General features: G+C 40.5%; 1 protein-coding gene across 6 annotated transcripts in view; it reads right to left on the bottom strand.

Moving 5' to 3' along the window:
• PSMD14 (proteasome 26S subunit, non-ATPase 14) overlaps window positions 1-23,093 on the bottom strand; it is a 61,195-nt gene that overhangs the window by 16,644 nt on the left and 21,458 nt on the right. For all 6 annotated transcript variants that reach the window (XM_082199395.1, XM_082199394.1, XM_082199396.1 and 3 more), the window contains 4 exons: window positions 20,263-20,334; window positions 19,545-19,664; window positions 16,627-16,697; window positions 15,570-15,720 (listed from right to left, as the gene is read on the bottom strand). In XM_082199395.1, coding sequence (XP_082055521.1) covers window positions 15,570-15,720; window positions 16,627-16,697; window positions 19,545-19,664; window positions 20,263-20,334 — 414 coding nt within the window. The remainder of the gene's footprint in view (window positions 1-15,569; window positions 15,721-16,626; window positions 16,698-19,544; window positions 19,665-20,262; window positions 20,335-23,093) is intronic.

Raw genomic sequence — 23,093 nt, 5'->3', positions numbered from 1 at the left:
GTAGGTACGAGGGTCCTAGGCCGTATAGGGCTTTAAAGGTTAAAACCAGCATGGTTTTAAACTGTTTTTATGGTTTTAAACTGTTTTTAACACTGTATTTTAAATGGTTGTAACCCACTCTTGTGTTTTATGGTGAAGGATGGGTCATAAATTAAACAAATCACCACCGCAACAGCCTTGTGGCTGTTGCTTCTCAGACACTATTCCTTTTCCACCTCTTATCTCCTGTACTATCAGGGCTGATCAACTGACAAGGAAGAAAATAAAGTCACAGCTGACACTGCGGAGATATCAGCCATGTACCCCTCTGATAAATTGTGTGTGTGTGTGTGTGTGTGTGTGTGTGTGTGTGTGTGTGTGTGTGTAGCAGTTGCTAGTGCCCCTGGCCCTGTTATGCATGCAGTAGAAACCTGGAAAGATGATCTCCCTGTGAAAAGTCATTCCCATGCCTAGATTTCCCTTCCCAGATTGAGGCAACTGTCTGACACGGTTACAGCAACTAAAAAAACCTTAGTATTTTAGAGATCGACGCCAGCTTTTAAATTTCAGTTATAAATCTAGTATTTTTTATGTAACGTTGGTTTCTTATCAGTTTCCCAAACTCTTGAAGCAGCATTTGAACCAGATGTTTTAATTTAGGAACACCTGCAAATGCCCAACCACAGCAAAAAAGGGAGTATAAATAAAAAGTAAGTAAAAACATAACTAAATATTCTACACTGCAGTCCTCTAGAGGCTTACTTGATAGGAAACAACACAAATAAAGACTTTACACTAAGGATAAAGATACAATTACTTGGCAGTGTATCAGATTCAAAAGGTGCTTCATATTTTAGAGTACTAACACTTACACTCCTAGAATGGATTCTGACTGCTCCACTAGAAAACATGGAAGCCATCCAAGACTGCAATGGCGTTTTCTAACAAAATTGCTTCTACTTGTATTTGAGCTCCATATGCACTTTTCAAAATCACTTGCTGCGAATGATGCTGAATCAATGGCCAAGCATCAGGTTTTACAACTGTGTTATGATTACAGCAGCCCAGTTTTACAAGGTCATATTTGGGCAACGTTTATGGAAATGCCTTTAGCCATCTAGTGGTTTGTGGTGGAACTATACAAGCACAAACGCTTTGGGAACCCTGGACATTCATCCAATAGCTTTGTTTCAAATCAATTTCCATGCTGCTCCTCAAACAGAGGCAATTATATGTCTCCGATAATCACCAGTGGTCTGTCTATTTGTGCTGTTAATCAGTGCTCAGATATATGTCCCTGGAGAAAATTATACAGTGGTACCTCGGGTTACAGACGCTTCAGGTTAAAGATGCTTCGGGTTACAAACTCCGCTAAGCAGGAAGTGGTTGCTCCAGGTTAAGAACTTTCCCCAGGATAAGAACAGAAATCGCGCGCCAGAGGCGCAGCAGCAGCAGGAGGCCCCATTAGCGAAAGCACACCTCAGGTTAAGAACAGTTTCAGGTTAAGAAAGGACCTCCGGAACGAATTAAGTTCTTAACCCGAGGTACCACTGCACTGGCTTTTATGCCTAGGGACAGCAAATGCATAAGGGCATCTGATTTGGAATTAAGAGTCATTTCTAATAAACTACTGGACAAAAATATGACTTGAGTGACATTTTGCTTCTACTTAACAGCATCATTACAACCAATGAGAAAAAGAATATTTTAACTACACCAAGATTAAAGGAATTCACTGTGATCACTATAGCAACTGTCTTAAGGAAAACTAACATGCTCAACAACCTGCAACCTAAAATTAGATCTGGGATGCAATAAAAAAGCATAAATGCAGCAACACACCCTACATTTTGATTTCTATGCAATCTTATAATTGCTTTTTTTGCGCAGCAAGAACAAACGAGTCCCTTCTTTAGATAATCGTATCAAAATAAATAGGCTCATTAATGTCCAGTGCACTAATGAGCAGTGGATGAAGGAGGTGTTAATTATGCTACAGTAAGATTCAGGGATAAAGCCCTGGTGAGCACTTGCGATATATGCAGTAGCTCAAGCCTTCTTTAGGTTTGTGTACTTTGAATTTCATTGTGATGCGGTGACAGCAGTGCAGTCACCTTATATTTACCAGCGGAAACTTTGTGGACACAGTAGTTGGAACGCCGATCTCACAAGGGTCAATTCAAGAGGAAATAAATTGATATCGCTTCCGTTTTTGCAAGGACTTGAGAGAGTTCTTTAGACCTCTAAATTTCTTCTGACCATGACAATGCATAATTGCATTAAAATGCAGCCTAAAGGCTTACATGACAATTACCTCTCCCTAAGAAGGGGGAATAAAGAGCTCTGTGTAACAGCAAAGTGGGGAAAAAAGTATACAGATCAAGGTGGCTTTTTGTTATTACATGTTGTCCTATACAGCAATTCTTTTCACCAACTGGACGATTTAATCCTGCCTAGTGCAAGTGCCTTGAGACTTTGCAGAGGTCACTTCAACAGTAGACAGCTTATAACAAAACCATTAGCGGTTTGGCTAGCTTAAGGAAACCTCTTCCTTTCCTTTTTTTTGTTTATTATCACTGCATGAATCTGCAGCATATGATAGTTTATAATTTCTCAGGCTTGTTAAATTCATGTTAAAGGTCTGTTTTCTTGTTGAATAAATTTTGTTCATATAATGCTGCCTATTTCATACAGTGAGTCTTTAATAGCACCTTTGGTCTATGCGCAACTCACAGATCAAAACAGAGGACTAAAATAGGGGTTGATGATGCTATTTACATGTGTGATTCCTGCTGTCTTCTTGTTAGTAGCTTTAATATAATAGAAGACCTTGTCTGTTTTGTAATTAACACATCTTTACTGGAGAGATATTTGGAAGTGATTGCTGTGAATATACTGGTTAGTAAAATAAACACAATCACACACCACTTTCTGTTATCAGACAAATTTGTGAATTGTACACATTATACTCCAGATCAACAAACTGTGATATAACAGCCAAGTAGAAGACACATTTATATAACCTTATATTTTTTTCTGAATATGTGTATTCATTCTGACCTTGCAAATATAATTAGTTTGTGGGATGCATGGAATTCAGTACCACGTTTAGTAACTGCAATGTTTAGAAATAGATACTAAATATTTTGAAGCTGCCAATACAAATTAAAAACTGCACCTATGTATACATCTGTGTTGGTTTTAAAACTGTTTGAAAAACAGCTACATTCCATATTTGTATCAACAGCTGTCCTCTGATCAAAGGTCCATGATATTGCTCGTTTTGTCAAAATCTAGCATTCAACTGAATTTCCATCTATACACATTTTATCCAAATCATGAAATAATTCATTTAACAAGCTATCACCCTAATAAGTTCTTTCAATATGATTAATTATAGACCAGAAAAGGGAATATTTTTACTACTTTTTAAAATCTATTTTCTAATATATTGTTTTTTTAAGAAGCCAAGACCTTCCAATGGAATTATAGCTTTTACAAGTGTTTATATACTTGAAAATATTTTTTTAAAAAATAAAAAAACCTTTTTAAATATCCATACACAATCAGAGGTAACAACATTTCAGGGGGAGGGCATGCTACAAATACAGATTTAACATCTATGGTGATTAACTGCAATCAGTTAATTCAGTTCAGTTACTCAGAAAATAAGCTATTTCTGGCATATATTTCCAGCAAAAAACAACAACAACCCCCCACTAAACCCTACGACATACAGAAGCTCTTTCAAAAATGTATTGTGTTGCAATTCAGTCATCTAGCTATTGTTCATGCCATAGTTTTATGAAGAAACATAATAATGCATAAGAAATTCTTTGCAAAGGATATAATGTAGCTATGCTAGGTGCAGAAGAAGTAATGTCCCCTCTAAAATCTCTTTTATCACCTGAAACTGACCTGTTATCAACTGCTTAGTTGGTTTCTAAATTCTTTAAAAATTAAATGGAACACATGACCCTTGAAGTGCAGCTGAGGTTTATGACCACTTCGTTATTTATGCTGCGATGCACACTCAGACAACCACAACTGAAGAACATCTTTGGTCCCCTGTAAGCCCACAGCATAAAAAATTCAGAGAAATCTTACTTTTTATGCCATTTCCAATGAAAAGCACTAAGAACAGAAACTGACTCATGCCAAATGCATATCACTGAATTGCTGTGATTGTGAGTTTGAGGTCTGCTACATGGAAATTATTTATAAAAATGTCAATTTTAGCTCTGGAAAAGAGATTCCTAGGAGTATGCACATTTTATTTCTTTATCCTTGGAGAATTTGTTTGCTTTGGGTCAGGTCTACTATGCAACCTGAATACCCATACTGGAAGGGGAGACAGCTACAGAATAATACATTTATCTTGACAAGCAAAGGCATGCATCTCTAAGCCACAAACAGAAAAACCGCAAGTTTCAAGGCTATATGCCTTAATGAAGATAGATGGATTATTCTACATCCACCATGGTAAAAGGCATTTAAAAATTAATACTTTTAAACAAAAAGTCTACTTGGAACTTTTTGGTTTAGGGCAGGGAAATAAACTGAAATAACCCTTCAAATTTAAGTAAGCAAGCACTACTGGCTTATCTAAAGCATAGTACTAATTGAGTGCCACTGCATTAAAGAAAACTATTCAGCACATAAAAATTGCATTTGTTAAGTAAGATATTTCATTTTCAGCTCCTAGAAGACAAACACACATCTCATCTTCACATAGTAAAAGATGAAATAAAAAAACCTTTAAAAATTCTTAGATGTGCATTATACATACGTTAAAGTTAACAGAACAGAAGATAAAACTGGTGCTGGATTGCAATTTGCTTCTAATGGTCAGTTTACGAAACCCACATTGAGTCTACTAAGATCATTGACCAAACCATGGAATCACTGTTTGGAGGAACATAAATGAGCCCCAGTTGCATGCACTTTCTCATTCCCCTCCTAATAACACAAGACTTCCCTTCCCCTTTTCCCAATCTACTCACGTATGGTTTCCTCCGTTACCTACTTAGCACTAACCATAGTTCGTCACGATGTCTGAATTAGCTAACTGATAAGTGCTTGCCTTCCAAAAGGAGAATCAGAAACACACCAACAGATTTCTGAAACTGATTCCCAAACTTTGCATATTCAGACCGTGGAGAAATATGGACTGCACTAAACAGGGGGAAAAAGCCACACGTCATATGGGATGGGGTGAGGAGCCTATGTGTGAATCCATGGCTTATTCGTGATCCTCCAAACTATGGTTTGATCACTTGAATTAAGCCACTTGTTAGATGTAGTTCTGTAAATTTTGCAAATGCCCTTGGTACATGTCTGAGGTTTATTATCATAAACAAGGTTTGTGAAGTTGGCACATTCTAACAAGGCGTAAGCCAGCAGTTCTAATTTTCCCCCTCTATGGACGACTTTAAAATTGCTAGGGTCTCTGCTGACCGCTTAATAAAATGAGCTTATCTCTTCAGTGTCAGTATCAGTATCAATACCAATGCCATATTATGAAAACCACAGGCCCTAAGCCAGGATGCTGAGAAAGGCCACTTTAACTGATTTTTCAAAGGGAAAAATTAATAGGCTGCACCAACACCATATTATGAAAATCTTAGGTCCACGCTAGGGCCTTGTTAGCCTGTTCGATAATCCAGCCCTAATAAAAACAGTCTTGATTATCCATCATCTGTGGGGCAGGGGAGAGAATCTATCAAGTGCAGAGCTGGAGACAGAAATTCCTGACGGTTCCAAATCCTTTCCATGGATCACCTGAATGGAGTTCTGAGACAAACAGTAATCTAGTTGAGAATATCTCGTCAAAGCTAACATTTAGGTTACGTCACTTGTGCATGTGTATTTCTATATATATATATATATATATATATATATATATATATATATATATATATGCTTTCGTAGATTTTCACGGGTACAGGAATGCAGGTTTTGGTGTCTTCGGGTGTCTTCCCGTGTAAGAGTCGGGGTGTCTGTGCGACGTTTCGACGAGGTCTCACTCGTCATCTTCAGGCTGGTGCTTTCGGCTTCTTGTTCCAGTAACAAGAAGCCGAAAGCACCAGCCTGAAGATGACAAGTGAGACCTCGTCGAAATGTCGCACAGACACCCCGACTCTTACACGGGAAGACACCCGAAGACACCAAAACCTGCATATATATATATATATATATATATGCTTTCGTAGATTTTATATATATATATATGCATTGTTATATATATATATATATATATATATATATATATATATATGCATTGTGAATTATATATATATATATGCATTGTTTCATGTGCAAAGTGAACTAGCATCGCAACCTGCATCAGCTTCTATGCCACAGAATCATAGAACTGTAGAGTTGAAAGGGACCTAGAAGGTCATTTAGTCCAAATCCCTGCAATGCAGGAATCCTGACCAAAGCATCCATGACAGATGGGCATCCAACCTCTGCTTAAAAACCTCCAAGGAAGGAGAGTCCACAACCTCCCAAGGGAGACTATTCCACTGCCGAACAGCTCTTACTGTCAGAAAGTTCTTCCCGAAGTTTAGTCAGAATCCATTGGTTTGGGTCCTACTCTCCTAAGCATGAGAAAATAAGCTTGCTCCATCTTCCATGTGGCAGCAGCCCTTAAGATATTTGAAGAGGGCTATCATATCTCCTCTGTCTCCTCTCTTCCAGGCTCAACATACCCAGATCCTTCAAGCATTCCTCATAAGGCTTCCAATCCCTTGATCATCTTTGTTGCCCTCCTCTGCACATGTCCCAGTTTGTCAACATCCTTCTTAAACTCTGGCACCCAGAACTGGACGCAGTTCTCCAAGTGTGGTCTGACCATGGCAGAACAGAGTGGCATTAAAACCATTCAATCTGGTGAGAGCAACTGCTCATTTCTGGAAGTGTTTCCAAGGATTAATTTTACCTTTACCTACTCCTGTGTTTAAGATTTGTGAGGTTAAGAGAAAAAAATGTTCAGACGTAAGTTGCCGTATTACTGAAATTAGCTTTAATGTATTTCAGAAATGTGCCTTAAGCATACAATCTATATAACTGCTCAAAGATGGTAGTCTAGCATGCTGATATTACAAAGACTAATGTCTTTGGCAAGCTTTGTACTCCTTCCTTAAAAACACTCTGAAATATAATGGAGGGTGGGGAAAAGCGAGACACTGGAGTCAGTACTAGAGTTGAGGATTTGTGATATGACTGAAAAGAGAGCTTACGAGTTAGGCTTCAGATCCAAGTTGTCAACTTGACAGAACTGAAGTTGCATTTAGAAGCAGCCAAAGATCTGTGCCAAAGTCATCTTCTTGCATTACAGAAGATCTGAATGTGTCAGTCACACAGCCCACAGTAATGCAGAGAGGCCAGAGAAATCAACATTAAGTTTTCTTGATTTTGTTGGCATTTCTCTCAACCAATTCACTAAGCTCTCCGTATTTGTCCAAATAAGCCAGTTAGACTGAAGAAAGGTAAGAATAAAATGCTTAAGAAAGGGCACTATTCAGTGTATAGATTAACACTCTGCATGTAAACACTCCTAAACTGTGAAGCAATTTACATACAGGAAAGCACTGTGGATGAATCTACAACAATCTCACCAAAACAAATTACATCATGAAGAAACTTATTGCATGCTACAATATAGCAGACAAAATTTTAAACAAACAAACAAAAACTCTTTTAAAAACTGGAACCTGAAAAAGCACAAAATATGACAGGAAAGCAGGATTTAGAAGTATTAGCAAATGTACTGTGAGATAGGGGAAAGACAGCCCTGCGGCATCATTTGAGAGCAAAAGGAAACAACCATAGGGTCAGGTACAGTGCACTGAAAAGATCAGAAACCACTAACAGGGAACAGTGGGAAAGAGGAAGCAGTGGGGGGGAGCACAAAACGCAAAAATAAAAGAGGGGGCAGCACTAGTTGAACGGTTCAGAGTGCACAGTGGTGACCCACAATGGCTGCTTTCAGGCAAAACTGTCTGCAGCACCATAGCTCTGCGCTTCAAGCCTTGGCACAGGCCCCCTGGAAAGGCTACTTTCCTAAACCCACTATTGCTTCTCCCCTGCCTCCACACAGGAACAACTTACTGCACTGTGGCAAACAGTGCTGTAAATTATGTTCTGCTACAAGAAATAACAGTGAAGCTGATAATGCTTACCCCTCTGACTGAATTGTAGCCATCAAAAGACAACCTTAGCTACTTCTGGAAGATCCTCAGGCACTGAATTACAGGAAGTCTCCAAGGGGACAGTCAGTTCCATAACCAGGGAACAGCAAACAAGATCACTTACCTGTGCACCCTTTGAAACTGGAACTTGGCACAAAGATGGCAGTGTTTTGAAGGAACTCTAGGTTGATGCCAGGGAAGAGGGCAGGAATTGTGGGGAAGGGCTCTTGCTTCTACAGCACACTGCTCATGGCTTTCTGAAACTAGAATCTGCCCTTTGACTTTTGCTACGGCAACATTTAGGGAACCAATGCAAATTTTGTAGCAGTGACATAAAGTGCACCTAGTCGCCTTGCCAAGCAAGAGGTGGGCTGCCCCATCTGTACAAACTGAAAGCAGAATGGATTGCAGTGGCCGGGTCCTATCTAGCTCACAAGGACACAGCCCTTTCAACAGATGGAACTCATTGTAAGAATACCTGGCCAGCGCTAGCAGTAGATGCAGAACCAAAATCACTCCATGACAACCAACCGGAGGAGGGAACTATTTATGGTGGGAGTCCAAACCTCCCACAGAGTACAAGATTTGCCAGCCATTGTTAGTTCTTCAGCTCAGGATTTTGATTCGGAGGGCTCACCCATATTCAGCTTTCAATCATGGTTCGCCCATGAGTCGGCACTTGGATGAAAAAAGGAGGTGTCATTTCCTACGACAGCACCAGAATAATGTTTCTCTGTATGTTGCCATTCCATTAAGTCTTTCCCTCACCCGTCTCTATGTCTTGTACAATTACCTCTATAGCTAAGTGGACATCAAGGATGAAGGCCCAAAGTGCAGTATCAGCATCATGTATATGGGGCCAACAGTCTGAAGCTGCAGGAGGAGGGGACAGCAGGGAGCATGTGGGGGGCAAATGAGAGGCAGCTGCAAGCGACTCCCATCTCTGCTCCCCCAAAGCAGCCATTGCTGGCTGGACTGCTTGAAATAAAAAGAAGAGTCTGTTGGGGGCGAGGGGAACCACCTGGTCCTAGTTACCAGCAACTGCTATCTGGGTTGGGACAAATAAAGAAAGGAATGGGCCAGTCTAGTGGGGTAATTCTGAAGGGGAGGCACAGGGAGGGGGTGTTACATGGGAGTCTGGACCCCTGCCATGTGATAAAGACCCCCTTAACAATAGAAGGTAAAGGTAGACCAGGGTGAGTCTGGATTGCATTTGGGTTCTGAACGGGATGACCCAGTTGTGGATAGAAAGGTTCACTGAGTAATAGATGGGGAGGTGTTTCGGAATGAAGGCTGAAGCTATCTACAAGTGGATCAATCCCTTCTGTGTCCAGGGCAGCTGTCCACCAGCTCCATCTGGTACGCAGGCTGAGACCCTACCTGCCTGAGGACTGTCTCGCCAGAGTGGTGCGTGCTCTAGTTATCTCCCACTTGGACTACTGCAATGCACTCTATGTGGGAATACCTTTGAAGGTGACCCAGAAACTGCAACCAATGCAGAATGCAGCAGCTAGACTGGTGACTGGGAGTGGCTGCCGAGACCATATAACACCAGTCCTGAAAGACCTACATTGGCTCCCAGTATGCTTTTGAGCACAATTCAAAGTGTTGGTGCTGACCTTTAAAGCCCTAAATGGCCTCAGTCCAGTATACCTGAAGGAGCGTCTCCACCCGCATTGTTCAGCCCCGGACACTGAGGTCCTTCGCCGAGGGCCTTCTGGTGGTTCCCTCACTGCGAGAAGCAAAGTTACAGGGAACCAGGCAGAGGGCCTTCTCGGTGGTGGCGCCCGCCGTGTGGAACACCCTCCCATCAGACGTCAAGTAAATAAACTATCTGACTTTTAGAAGACATCTGAAGGCAGCCCTGTTTAAGGAACTTTTTAATGTTTTATGTTTTATTCTGTTTAATATTCTGTTGGGAGCTGCCCAGTGGCCGGGGAAACCCAGCCAGTTGGGCGGGGGTATAAGTATATTAATAATAATAAATAAATAAATAATAATAATAATAATAATAATAATAATAATATTTGCTGTCTACAAGTGATCCAACCCCTTTGCATACAGGTAGTTGCACTCTGAGCACAACAGATAACCATATTTACATGGTCACTTGTAAGCACACACTCTGGCCAAGGGAACCTTGAATGCTCCTTGGTTTTCTGAGGATGAAGTGGGCAGTTACAAGTCCCTGTGTGAGTCAGAAATCTACCATCCAGGTGATCACGAAGCCACTGCAGGTTTCAGGCCAAGTTTTATAACCAAAACAGCCCTGGTTGACCTGACTGATGATCTCTATAGAGAGAGGCAGGGCGACTGTTACTTCTCCAACAGCTTTTGACACCACTGACCTTCTGGTATTACTTGGGGGGGGGGAGGTTACTGGAGATGCTGTATTAGGATGGTTCTGCTCCTATCCATAGGGCCCTTACTAGAAAGTAATACTGGTAGACTGTTGCTTGGCTCTGTGGCTTTTGAGCTGTGGTCTTTTGCAAGGGTCTATTCCTTCTCTTGCTATTCAGTAATGATGGCGGCATACAGCTCTCTCTCTCCACTGCCTCTGAATCAGGAATGGCTATGCAAGTGTTGGACTGGTGTCTGAAAGCTGGATGGGGGTGAGTAAACCTAAAGCTGAATCCTGGTAATACAGGGTCAGTGTGGGTGGGAGGTTCCTGTGCCTGGGAATTAGGTGGATGACCTCTTCTGGGGTGGGGTTTCACTCCCCCTGAAAAAAACATATCCAAAGCCTAGGAGTACTCCTAGATTCTAACCTATCACTTGAGTCTCAAGTGGCTCCTGGGGCTAGGAGTGCTTATGCCCAGCTTAGGCTGGTTCGCCAGCTACAGCAGTTCCTGGACTAGAATAGTCTGGCAACTGTCCACATTCCAGTGACCTTCTGCTTGGACTACTGTAATGCACTTGTGGATGGTCTGGAGACAGCAGCTAGTGCAGAATGTACCTGCTAGGTTGGGTAAGTGGGGCAACCTGATGAGACCATGTGCCACCGGTCCTGAATGAAAGCACTGCACTTTCTGTCAGTGAGCTAACATGCTCAAGCTGGGGTTAAGCATGTTAGCTCACTAGTGTACATTTGGTGATTGAAAGAAAGAATGGGGATGTTCAATTGCAACATTTCATTGGGGTTTCAATTTTTATTGTTGTTTTAATGTGCACATTAAAAAATGATTTAAAAAATGATCCCTTTGGGTTCTTTGACGAAATAGGACACCTAATGCAGTATTTTTTTTAAAGAAAATGTCTCACAAATGAACAAAGCAAGCTGAAGATAAAAACTGGAGGAAGAAACCAACATTAAAATAAAAGAACAGTAAAGATGTGATGCCTCATATTGTGTGGAAAAATATATGTGAGGTTTAAGCAAATAAGATGCTCTGGGGGGAAACTGGTCTCATGGTGCTCACCTCTCCAAAGTACCCTACGAAAAACAAGCGGAGGGGAGCCACCATCAATTTGCAAAAGGAAAGTTGCAATTTTACTTACTATACCTCGCCATGCACAAGCATTTTCAAATGTATCCAATTTTCTCTCTTTATAATAATTCACAACAAACCAAGAACAAAGGAACTACAGATTTTAAAGTGAGAGTAGCTGCTGGGGTGGAAAACAGAACATACAGAAAATGATATGGCAGACTGAGGTTAATGGGGCACCTGAACTTGTGGCAAGCACCCCTGTATGGGGTTTTACACTCATTGTGTCATTTTGTCACCGTGTTACATCATAGGTAGGTGCAGTTATTCTTTGGCAGATTGCTTGCTTCCAACAAATTACATCTATTAGCTACTGCTTAGGAGGTGGATTCGCTATGGCCTGGGATGAATACAATAGTTTCTACAGAGAGATAAAGTGAAGCTTCATCTCCATCAATCTCTTGCTTACATCAGAGTGGATAAGCAGATAATAAGGACACATGTAGCTGCCTTAAACAGAGCCAGGCCACTGGTCCAGGTCGCTCAACACGGTCTACCTTGACCAGCAGTGGCTCTCCAAGGTTTCAGATACAATCTTTCCCAGTCCCACCTGGAGATGTCAGGGATTGAATCTGGCAGCGTCTGCATGCAAAGCAGATGTTCTACCACCGAGCCATGGCCCCTTCACAAACAACGAAAGACAAAACCCTGAGAAGGTATAGACATTAAGTCCACTTCAGATAACCATTTTATGTGGTGAAATCAACTAAGTTAGTTTTCCCTAATTGATTTTGACCTGTTATGTTGGAGTTTTTAACAAGACTCATTTCATGGCCAGATCTGGTTCCACCTATTTTTTAATGATCTACCAGCGCACAGCAGGTCATTTATCTGGACACACGTTTGATCAGTTACAAGTTTAGCTCAACAAAATAAGGGGAGCAGAGTGTGGGAAGAGTAGAGCACTAATCCCACTTTCTTTTTTTCATGCATACCTTAGCGACTAGGAAGACTTGAGATAGCCCTATCTCCTAATTGCTGCAATGTATTAAGGCAATTCCCTATGAGATTTGGCAGTGAGAAGACCTGTGAATCAATTCCCCCATCTTCCAAAGAATCCAGGACTGTTGAAGGGTTGAGGAAGCCCTATCAGGCAACACCACTCTACCCTCCCAAAATTTCCAGTAAGTGGTATGAAGGAGTACAAGAGCTTATTCCAACATCATGCTCTGTGCTTGATTCATTGCAGGCCCCTATTTCTCAATCCCACCCCACAACAAATGCAAGATGAGATGCGGTTTACAGGTCTAAGCAGAGATAGTACAAGTGAAAAATTTAGCGGAAGAAAGGAAATGGCTGTGGATACAGTTTAGAGGCTTCATAATGCCTAGCAGCAGCCAGAAAAGCTTCAGAACTGGAAAGTTTCATTAACAGACCTATCATGTCCAAGGGCTATGTAGGTATTTATTAGAATTAAGAAACTCTACTTCCTCTTCTATTCATTCCAAAGTTGCTGATTAAACATGTGGTGAACCAGACTAAGTAACTCTTTATACATGTTATCAATGTTTACTACAGAAAGCGATACTAAATGGGCTAAAATAATAACGGAAGCTATAGATATTCTGAAACAATACAAAAACAATGGTACAATACTTTGTATCAAATGAGAGATCTTGAAGGCAAACTGAAGACTAGCACCAAAAATAATGCACAAAGTGCTCCTTCTTAGAATCTCTGAAAGTATTTCAGCTCTAGATATGCCTGAATAATATCCTGCACTTCGATACTTGCTTGAGTCTTATATATTTTTTTTAAATTCCTTTTTGTTTTGTTAAATCAACACACATGTACCAACATTCTTGGCTTTTAAAAATGAAAGTTATCAACAAACAACAATTATATGTTGTTATAATACGCATGCAAGTTGACATCTCATCATAACTACAGCAGCAATATTAGCTGCTCACCTGCATTACCATCCCCAAACCATTAACACAAGACTTAAATACCTAAAATATTTATAAAACTGTATAAATGCCATACATACTATTAATTTAATGACTATTCTGCAATACAATAGAAAAGCATGCTCAAACAAAACACCTCAGCAGTATTTTAAAGCAGTAACCAACTAGCCAATTTCTGTATGTTCTGAAGTTTTTCTAATCCACTCTCCCTGTGGCTGAGCAAAATCGAATTGCCTCTCACATTTGCAGACAGCTCTGTGAAGGTGATAATAGAGCTGCTCCCTGCTGTCATGAGGCAGGAAATAGGAAAATGGCATATGGGGCTAGAAAGAAATAAAAAAAAGAAAGAACCAAACAAGAACAAAAGAGATTTCAACAAAGGACAAACTATAACCCAATATGCTTTGCAAGTTAATCTCTTTTCATAATGATTTCACATAATCATTCATCTGCAAACTTACCCTAAAACGTGAATGGCTGCAAAGTCTTTGGGGAAAAGTTTTTATTCCGAAACGTTTGGAACACACAAAGTGTTGTGTTCCTGCTCTATAAAGCAAGAGTGTTATTTCTATCCATGAAAGATCAAATCCAGCTCAATCTAATAGGGCAGATTATTTATGTCGCCAGGCTTTGAACTCATTTATTTCTTTTAAAAAATTAAGCTCTGCCTCAATTTAAAAGAGCAAGGCTGCTTACAAATGTACGTAAGCAATTGTTACAGGAAAAACCCTTAAATAAAGTCCCCGCTAAAATAGCAAATCGCAAATGCTTACATCACAGGCAAGCTGCTAATCTGACTCTCAACACATTTACTCAGAAAAACTCTGCAGTTTCAATGGGACCCGCTTTCTAATTTCACTTCATGTATTTCATATAAATTTCTAATTTAAGATTATAGCCTTAGGGTGTCGTTTTTAAAAAAGAGATGTTACCTATCAACAAAATGCAGCAACTCGACTACTCACTGGGTTCAGAATCTGACCACCATGTTACGCAGCTGTTAAAAGCTTCCACTGGCTGTCAATTAGCTAACGGGATAGGTTCAAGGTGCTGGTACTGGTGCTGAAAGCCTTATTCAGCTCAAGATAGGATACCTAGAAGATTGCCTCACCCCTTATATACCCAACTGATCACTGTACTCTGCAGGAAAGGGCCTCCTTCAGATGCCATCTTATCAGAAGGTCCGGTCTGCACAATGTAGGAATTGGACAATTCAGTGTGATGGTACCAGAGCCTAGGACTTGCTGATCAGAAGGTCGGCGGTTCGAATCTCCGCGATGGGGTGAGCTCCCGTTGCTCGGTCCCTGCTCCTGCCCACGTAGCAGTTCGAAAGCATGTCAAAGTGCAAGTAGATAAATAGGTACCGCTCCAGTGGGAAGGTAAACAGCATTTCCGTGCGCTGCTCTGGTTCACCAGAAGCGGCTTAGTCATTCTGGCCACATGACCCGGAAGCTGTATGCCGGCTCTCTCGGCCAATAAAGCGAGATGAGCGCCGCAACCCCCAAGTCAGTCACGACTGGACCTAATGGTCAGGGGTCCCTTTACCTTCCCTTTAGAATGCCCTCTCCTTACATATCAGAAATGCATTGTCTCTACCGTCCCTTCTGAAAACTTCTATTCCAAAATGCTTTTAATTGGATATTTTTTATCCCAGTTTTTCATCTGTGTTGGATTGAAATTGTATTTATGTATGTCTTTATTGTCAAATCTTTTATGGGAAGCGATTCATAAACGACGTAAGCAAGCACAGAAGGGCTCCTCAAGAGCAAAGAGGGAAAGAAAAAAAGAGACAGCAATTACAGAACCAGGTTGAGCTATTTCCATCTACAGAAGTATGGATGTGACAATATTAATAATATCTCATTAATGAGAATCCAGAATGCCTCTATGGGATTTTTAACTTAAAATCCCATAGAGGCATTCTGGATTCTCATTAATGAGATATTATTAACATTGTCACATCCATACCTCTGTATGCAACAGAAACTAATACATACCTTTCCTTTCACACTTTGAATGGGATCCACCACTACAGCTACAGCTCTTTCGGACAGGGCTTCAAAACTCTGCTGAGTATTGATATCTACACCAGACAACCAGCAGCCAAAGCCAGGGTGACTGTGATACCAGCCAACAACCATTTCAGGTCTGTAACAAAGAAGGCATTTGGAGATTATCGTCACAAAATATGAAAAGCTGCAATGAAATATGGATTTTTCAGTAGGAAATGAAACCCTGAGATGTGAAAAGGCACCATTAGAAACATTTAAATCGCTGCTCACTAGATTGTGGTGAAAACGTTAAAATGTGACAAAGAAGTGCAATCAATTAAGGGATTGTATATTATCATTGGTAGCATCAGGCTCTCACTTTTTCACCCTCCTACCACATCTCCCAATGCAGTTTTTACCCTTTCAGCACTTCAGCAAATACCTTTGCGAACTCACTGCCACCAAAAGTTGGCTTTTCACAGCAGAATGTCCATTTCAGACATGGACGACAGGAAAAAGCGGTGGGAAAAGATTAAATATCAATTAAACCAGCAGTAGAACTAGGAACTCAGTCAAAAAGCAATTTGCACTGTTCTGCTCAGCTGTTGAATCTTTTGTTAACAGTAATTTTGAAGTTTCTGCTGCAGTATAAGAATTTGAGCAAGCAGATGACAACTGTTGAGAGACCCCAAGTGAAGTAACAAAATTTGTTTAAATATTTGGATGCCTTTTTATCAGGTAACCTTTACTGTGGTGTACAGACCACTGTAGCTGAAAAATCAGAGTTGGGGTGGTAACAGTCTATTTTGTACGAGTGGAAGCTGTCAGCTGAATATTAATTCAATGTATGCAATAGTCCCAACCAAAAGCACAGTTGGATGCAATATTACTGTGTGTATTCTCACAAGATAGCAAGCCCATGATTAGGCTTTTGTAACATGTTGTATTAGTTGTACAAGACTAAACCAATTGCTTCTGCTGCAGTACTAGTAAATGAGCCAAGAGGAAACTAGGACATGCATGATGTATTCCTTTTTAAAAAACGAATTGAGAAATTCTTTACCTTCCAGTCTGCTTTAGCATATCCAACATTTTGGCTTGAAACACAGGATCAACCGCCTCTACGCTGACCCCCTGGATTTGGAGACAGATTAACAGCATAAAAATAATCTAGTTTACAGGTATTTATGAAAAGACTTTTCTTGCGCACACACAAATGGTTCATGATAGTAACAATCTGCTCCTGTATATAAAGGTTACACGGTATTTTAGAAGTCACCTTTGAAGAATTCTAAGAATTTTACAGGACATATCATATCTAATCTCCCCCTTCTTCTCTAGGAGCTCAGAGCAGTATCAACCTCACAACATCCCTGTGAACTGAATGTAGGCTATGAACGAATGTAGGCTATGAACAATTTGTACAAGGCCACCCAGTGAACTTCATAAACGAGCAGAAATTTAACTTTAGTCCTCCCATATCCAAAATGAACAGACAATAGCTTCTGCATTGTACTTGCTAGCAAACCTAATTTTCATATGTGATGATTTAATTGTTCAAATGTATAAAATGTTAACTATTTGCATATTTTTATAAAACCCAAGAACAATTTGTACACCTCTTAGGTGTTCATTTTGTAGTCTCTGTTTACAAAAGGCTTCTGGGCAAGCCCACTGTCAATATTCAGAAGTCAATACTCATTTTCTTTGTCCTCCTGAGTATTCATGTCTGCTGCTTGGTTTCAGATTTACTGCTGGTGACAAAACATCCTCCATCAGCCAGTAGTGCATACATCAGCAGGAAAAAATAGCTCAGTTGGTAGAGAATGAGACTCTCAATTTCAGGGTTGTGGGTTCGCGTCCATTGGGCAAGAAGATTCCTGCACAGCAGGGGGTTGGCCAGATGACCCTCGGGGACCCATAGTGATCTATGATTCTCCACCATCTTGCAGTTTCATTCAATGGAACTTTCCCCAAATGATTTGTGAAATAAGGGCAATGTGAGGGAACCCACAGTAGCCCATGGTGACTTATTAGCGAAGCACTAAAGAGGACATAGCTGCTCACATCCACTTTGACTTGGACAACAGAGGTGTACAACTTGTTCTACTGATTCTGTAGGACACGTTTTAGTTGGTTACACCTTTGGGCCACAACAAGTTGTTTGGTGGGGCGTGTGGTTGACCAGCTGGTTGCCCGATTATGCTCTCTCATAATCATACTTCTTTGCAAGAAGAACCAGTCCTGGCCACCTTGGAGATACAGTACTTGAGAGGCAGCCACAACAGAAAACATCCTTAGATACCAAGAACTGTAAAGTGTTTGAATGGGTGGTTCTTGTACAACTTCAGTGATTCTTAGGTGAAAATTATCCAGATCCATGACAGCTGATTTAAGGCACAGAAACTGCCTTGGTTACTTGGACATCTCAACAGTAGCAGCTTTCAGTAAAATCAACCATGGAATTGTACTAGATATGCTGGGTGATTTGGGAATCGGAGCAGCGTACTTCAGCAGTTCCACTCCTCCCTGGATGAACAATTCCTTGGATGGGAGACTACTGCTCAATGGGATCCCTTGTACTTCTGAACATCTGCCACCCAACTCTATTTCTCCTTCTCACTGGATACAGGTGAGGCACTGGAGATGATGGTGGCAGCAGATGCAATCCTGAATAGAGTGTTTAGCCATAGTTATCCATGCCTTGCCAACATTCTACTAGTGCAATGTACTGCCTTTGAAGACTTATCAGAAACATCTTTTAGTACAAAGCACATCTACCAGGTTACCAATTAGGGCTGTTTTTGGGAAACATATCAGAAGTACTTAAAAACAGCCACACTGTTTGCGGACACAATTCATAACCCATAAAGCCCTGAGCTGTGGCCCCATAAAAATGACTGGAGAAATTATGGTGACTCGTGTTTGGCATGCTCTTCCCAGAGAAGCTCGCCAGACACTAATGGTGATGTAATTTCAGTGTTAAAATCTTTTTTAAAAATTCCAGGAATTAGAAAATATTGACAACATGATTTTATTTTGATGCCTCTTCTTATGTGGTTTCTAGTTTGGCTTTTGCCTGCTGCTTTTGTGATTCTACTATCTCCAAGTTTATATATTTTATTATTATTTCTTTAAAATCCTGTAAACCTTAATGCTCAAGGGCAGCTTATAAATTCACAATACATATATACAGGTAAGATGGGAGCAGCATCCCATAGAATTTGGGAGCACATCCTTGTAACTTGTAAACCAGCACACAGTAGTCTGTGCCTTCAAACAACTATGAGCTACAGACTCAAGTTCCATTAGTACCAAGTTACAGAGCAACCCCCAAATGTAATAGAAATATCTGAAACATAAGCTGAGCCACACTCAAAACGAATCTGATAAATAGGTTCAGAAGTACTATTATGGTTAAAGCACAAATATATTTTAAATCCCACTTTCTGTGCTGTAAACAATAAAGCTTGATACTTTCTGCTATTGAACAGATCTAGCTATGAAACCTGAAGCTGAGACTCCAATACTTTGGCCACCTCATGAGAAGAGAAGACTCCCTGGAAAAGACCCTGATGTTGGGAAAAATGGGGGGCACAAGGAGAAGGGGACGACAGAGGACGAGATGGTTGGATAGTGTTCTCGAAGCTACCAGCATGAGTTTGACTAAACTGCGGGAAGCAGTGGAAGACAGAAGTGCCTGGCGTGCTCTGGTCCATGGGGTCACGAAGAGTCGGACACGACTAAACGATTAAATAACAACAAGCTATGAAACTGAGAGCACTACACCACTGAGGCACCCAGGTATATAAAGCTAATAACTGACATTGTCCAGTCCTAACAGACCACTACATTTCTTCCAGCCCTGATAGACATACGACAAGTATCAGTATTCTTTTCAGAACCATCACACATGTAGGGAAGGAAAGGATCTTGGGGTACAACTGGACATAACACATTCACCCACTGAAGAGCACTTACCGTTCCCGACTGTGGCATAGCAAACACATCAATCACTCTGACAGTATAGTCATCAACAAATTCTCCAAGCATCAGCCCCATAACTTCCATGGGAACACCAGCTCGACCATGCTTCAACATCTGGAAAGAAGATCAAATTCTACTGAAAGACTATTCAAGGGATACATTTGACTCTTATTCCCCAGTCCCTGCTTTTAATGTAATAAAATGCACTTGAAATATCCATGTAACACCAAAGGTATGAAGTTATTACGTATTAATATTCACTTCTTTAGTACTATAATTGGCTTTATTTAATTATAAGGTCTTATTTTCTCGAAACAGCTGAAACTTCTCCATGCTATACAAACCACTTAAAATACCCCCTTCCCCAAGGGCACATGCCACAATAACAGACAGAAATTCAATAGTTTGAATTCAAAAGACAATGGGACAGTAAGACACCTTGTTTGGATTTGAGAAGTCAAGGTATGAAAATGTTAAAAAATAGTAACATTACAACTTATGCTGCGATGTTCAGATGAAGGGCAGGCAGGATATAAATTGAATAAATAATAAAAATAAATAAATAAATGTTGCCCAAGAATAAAAATCATCATCATCATTATTATTATATTGTTGACATTCAAGGATTACAGAAGTGTCTCACTTGTTCATAGTGGAGACAGATATATGCAGGGCTTTGTGAAATATCATCCAACAAAACACAAATACTTACCTTCAAAAGCGCAAGGGAAGAGATGTAAACCTGTTCAGCAGTGTCAACTGCAGGAGCGTCAGTAGGAGGCCCCTAGGTAAAGAAGAAACACATCACCATGCCTTCAGATTCATGTATAAAAGGTTTTATTCTAGAAAGGCAACACATGCACACATTCCGTCCTATCAATTACAGCATTTGACGTACAAGAGAAGAGGAATCCAGAGCCCGATACTATAGTATCTTCCATCTCCCTCTTCTGCCCATCAGTCCCCAACTGGTCTCCCTAAAAGATTCAGCTGAATAGCAGGGGAAGCACCTGAAGGGCCAAGGGCTACAAGCTGGAGGAAGAAAACCTAACAAACCACCCTCCTTTGTTGTTAATACATCGAGCTATGAATCAGAAGTCTATACTTCCCACCTTGCCACTGTCACAAACTCAGTATGTAGCCCTTGGCATGCCACTCTCTTGGTCTCAGCCCAGCATCTGAGCTATGAGGATAAAACTGACCAGTCTTACGGGGTTGTTGAATGGAATACAGAAGAATATTGTGAAATGCTCTCAACACTTTATAGTAGCCTTTGGAACCTTTGGTTCCCATATGCTGTTGGGAGTACAGCCTCTCTAAGACAGCTTAGACAATCGCCAGGGATGATGGGAGTTGCAGTCCAAAAACATTTGGGGACCCAAGGTTGAAGGCTGCTTTAAAGTATCATACAAATGCTAAGTATTCTTATTGGATTAGCATGTGCATGTGCATGTACACAGACACGTGTCTCTGGATCCTGGCCAAAGTTGATAAAGAGCACTTCCCTATATAAACTAGTGTTTTAGTCTAAGAGAAGGCAATTGTGTTTCTTTGATCATCTATCTACTCAGTATTTAAAAATCAAAAATACTGTGCTTAGTGAAAATCTTATCAATGATACAGGCTTGGACTCCAATGAAGTTCTATTAGTGAATTAAATCTTGCAGGAAGTCTCCGCAGATATAGATATATATATATCTCCAATTCACCAATTAACTGCATGTTTCTTACAGTGGTGTGAATATAAATGCTGCTGGGCTAGCATGATTAACTGGCACCAACACAAACACAATTTCCTTTGCTTTCCCTTTGCTTCATCAGTTTTCAGCTAAAGAGGACCTGAAGAAAAAGGCTATGGGAGCACTTTGCAGATCCACTGGTGCAGTGAGAGAAAAATGGACCTCCAATCCCTAGGTGGAAAAGCTGTGAACAAAATACTGTGCTCTTTGCTTCATGAGTAGCTAATAAAAAATTAGCACAATTGTCCAAGGTGTGAATGATGGCCGAGGCCAGTGCTGTGTATTGCTCAAGTAGAGAATGCCAACTAGCATTTGAGAGGGGGAAAATGCCCTTCCTGGGAAGCAAGGTGCTTCCTGTGAATGATGACAGTGGTACTAAATCTTTTTCTAAATGTGACTGGTAAGCCTAGAATAAACTCCACGGAGAATAGCTTGTGCATATTGATTATCAAGGATAATGAAAAAATCAGTGATACTTTTATTTTATAGTGTTGTCTCACTTCTTTTAATTATATTTGAAGCAGCAAAAAATCCATAAAAATAGGAAATAAAACAAAAAGTGTAGAAGTAGTGTACATTAATGGGGGATTTTTTGGTGTGGGAGGGGAGAAGTTGGTGTAAACAGGAAAAGGCTTTTTACATGCCTTCCAATGACAGCAAAAATGAGTATTTACTTCTCTGGGAAGGGAATTCCAATGAAGTGGGGTCTTAGTGGACAAGGACCAGCCCAAAGTCCCTGCAAATAACATCACTGTAAGAGCTGCAACTTACAACAGTAACTCTCAGCTGATGTCAATGGGCTGTGCAACTCTGCATTAATAGAGGCTTCCTGAAAGGCACTATGAAAATAATCATCAGAATTCTTTGGGACTGCAGAGACTTAGGGGAGGCATATCCTGAACTCCACCACTAACCAGGGAACCAACAGCCACTAGAAGACGGCAACCCCTGCCTCCCTGGAATAGCATCCTGGCAACTTGGCCCCTGCCCATCCGCCAGTGAATGAGAAGCTGCTCCAATGCTTGCTTTCCTCTCCCTTCCCATTCCTACTTATTTGCCACATTTCAATACCACTTCAGACAGTATTTTCTTCCACAGTAGCTCACATCAATTGAGGGCGGCTGTCAAGCTTACAAGCTGGACATAAATTTTCACTGAATATGAAGGTAAGAGAAAATTGCGGGGGGAAATGATGGGTACCGCAGGTGGCATACAACACATTGGAATTTTAAAAAATCAATAAAAACTATTCACTGAAATGTCTGAAATGTGGAATATAATTGGGAGACTTTTTTATCATGTGTGGTGGAAGTGGGAACTGGCAAAAAAAAAAGTTTGTGAAAAGATCAGTATTCAAATAATCAAAATCTTTGGGTACAAAGTTCCTTGCCAACCACTTATGTTCTTGCTAAACTATGTGAAGGGTCCAGTAAGACTGCAACAAAGTATTGATATCATATATGATAATGCTGCTACGATTATATATATGCCAACGTGGAGGCAGTCATCCATTCCATCTGCAACTAAATGGCTATGAAAAGGTTTTCCACATATGCTGGCAATGGCAAAACTGACTTATTATTTAAGGAATAAGTAGGGAGAAAAATTGGAGAAAATTTATTTCATAGGGTATGTATTAAAATGGTCGTGGTTTTTCACTCTCTTTTTGAGTTACTAAAGTGTCTGCAGGTTAATGGTTCATTTGCTTTTTGTTTGCCCTATAAGGTAGCAGAGATTTATGCATTTTTAAAAAAAAAATTCTGTATATATTGTTTTGGACTGGCTTTAAATTATCAGGTGACAA

This window comes from Podarcis vaucheri, assembly GCF_965113315.1.
Source record: "Podarcis vaucheri genome assembly, chromosome: 1".
Classification (NCBI taxonomy): Eukaryota; Metazoa; Chordata; class Lepidosauria; order Squamata; family Lacertidae; genus Podarcis; species Podarcis vaucheri.
Note: the sequence above shows the minus strand (reverse complement) of the source record. Positions and strands in the feature narration are given on the sequence as shown.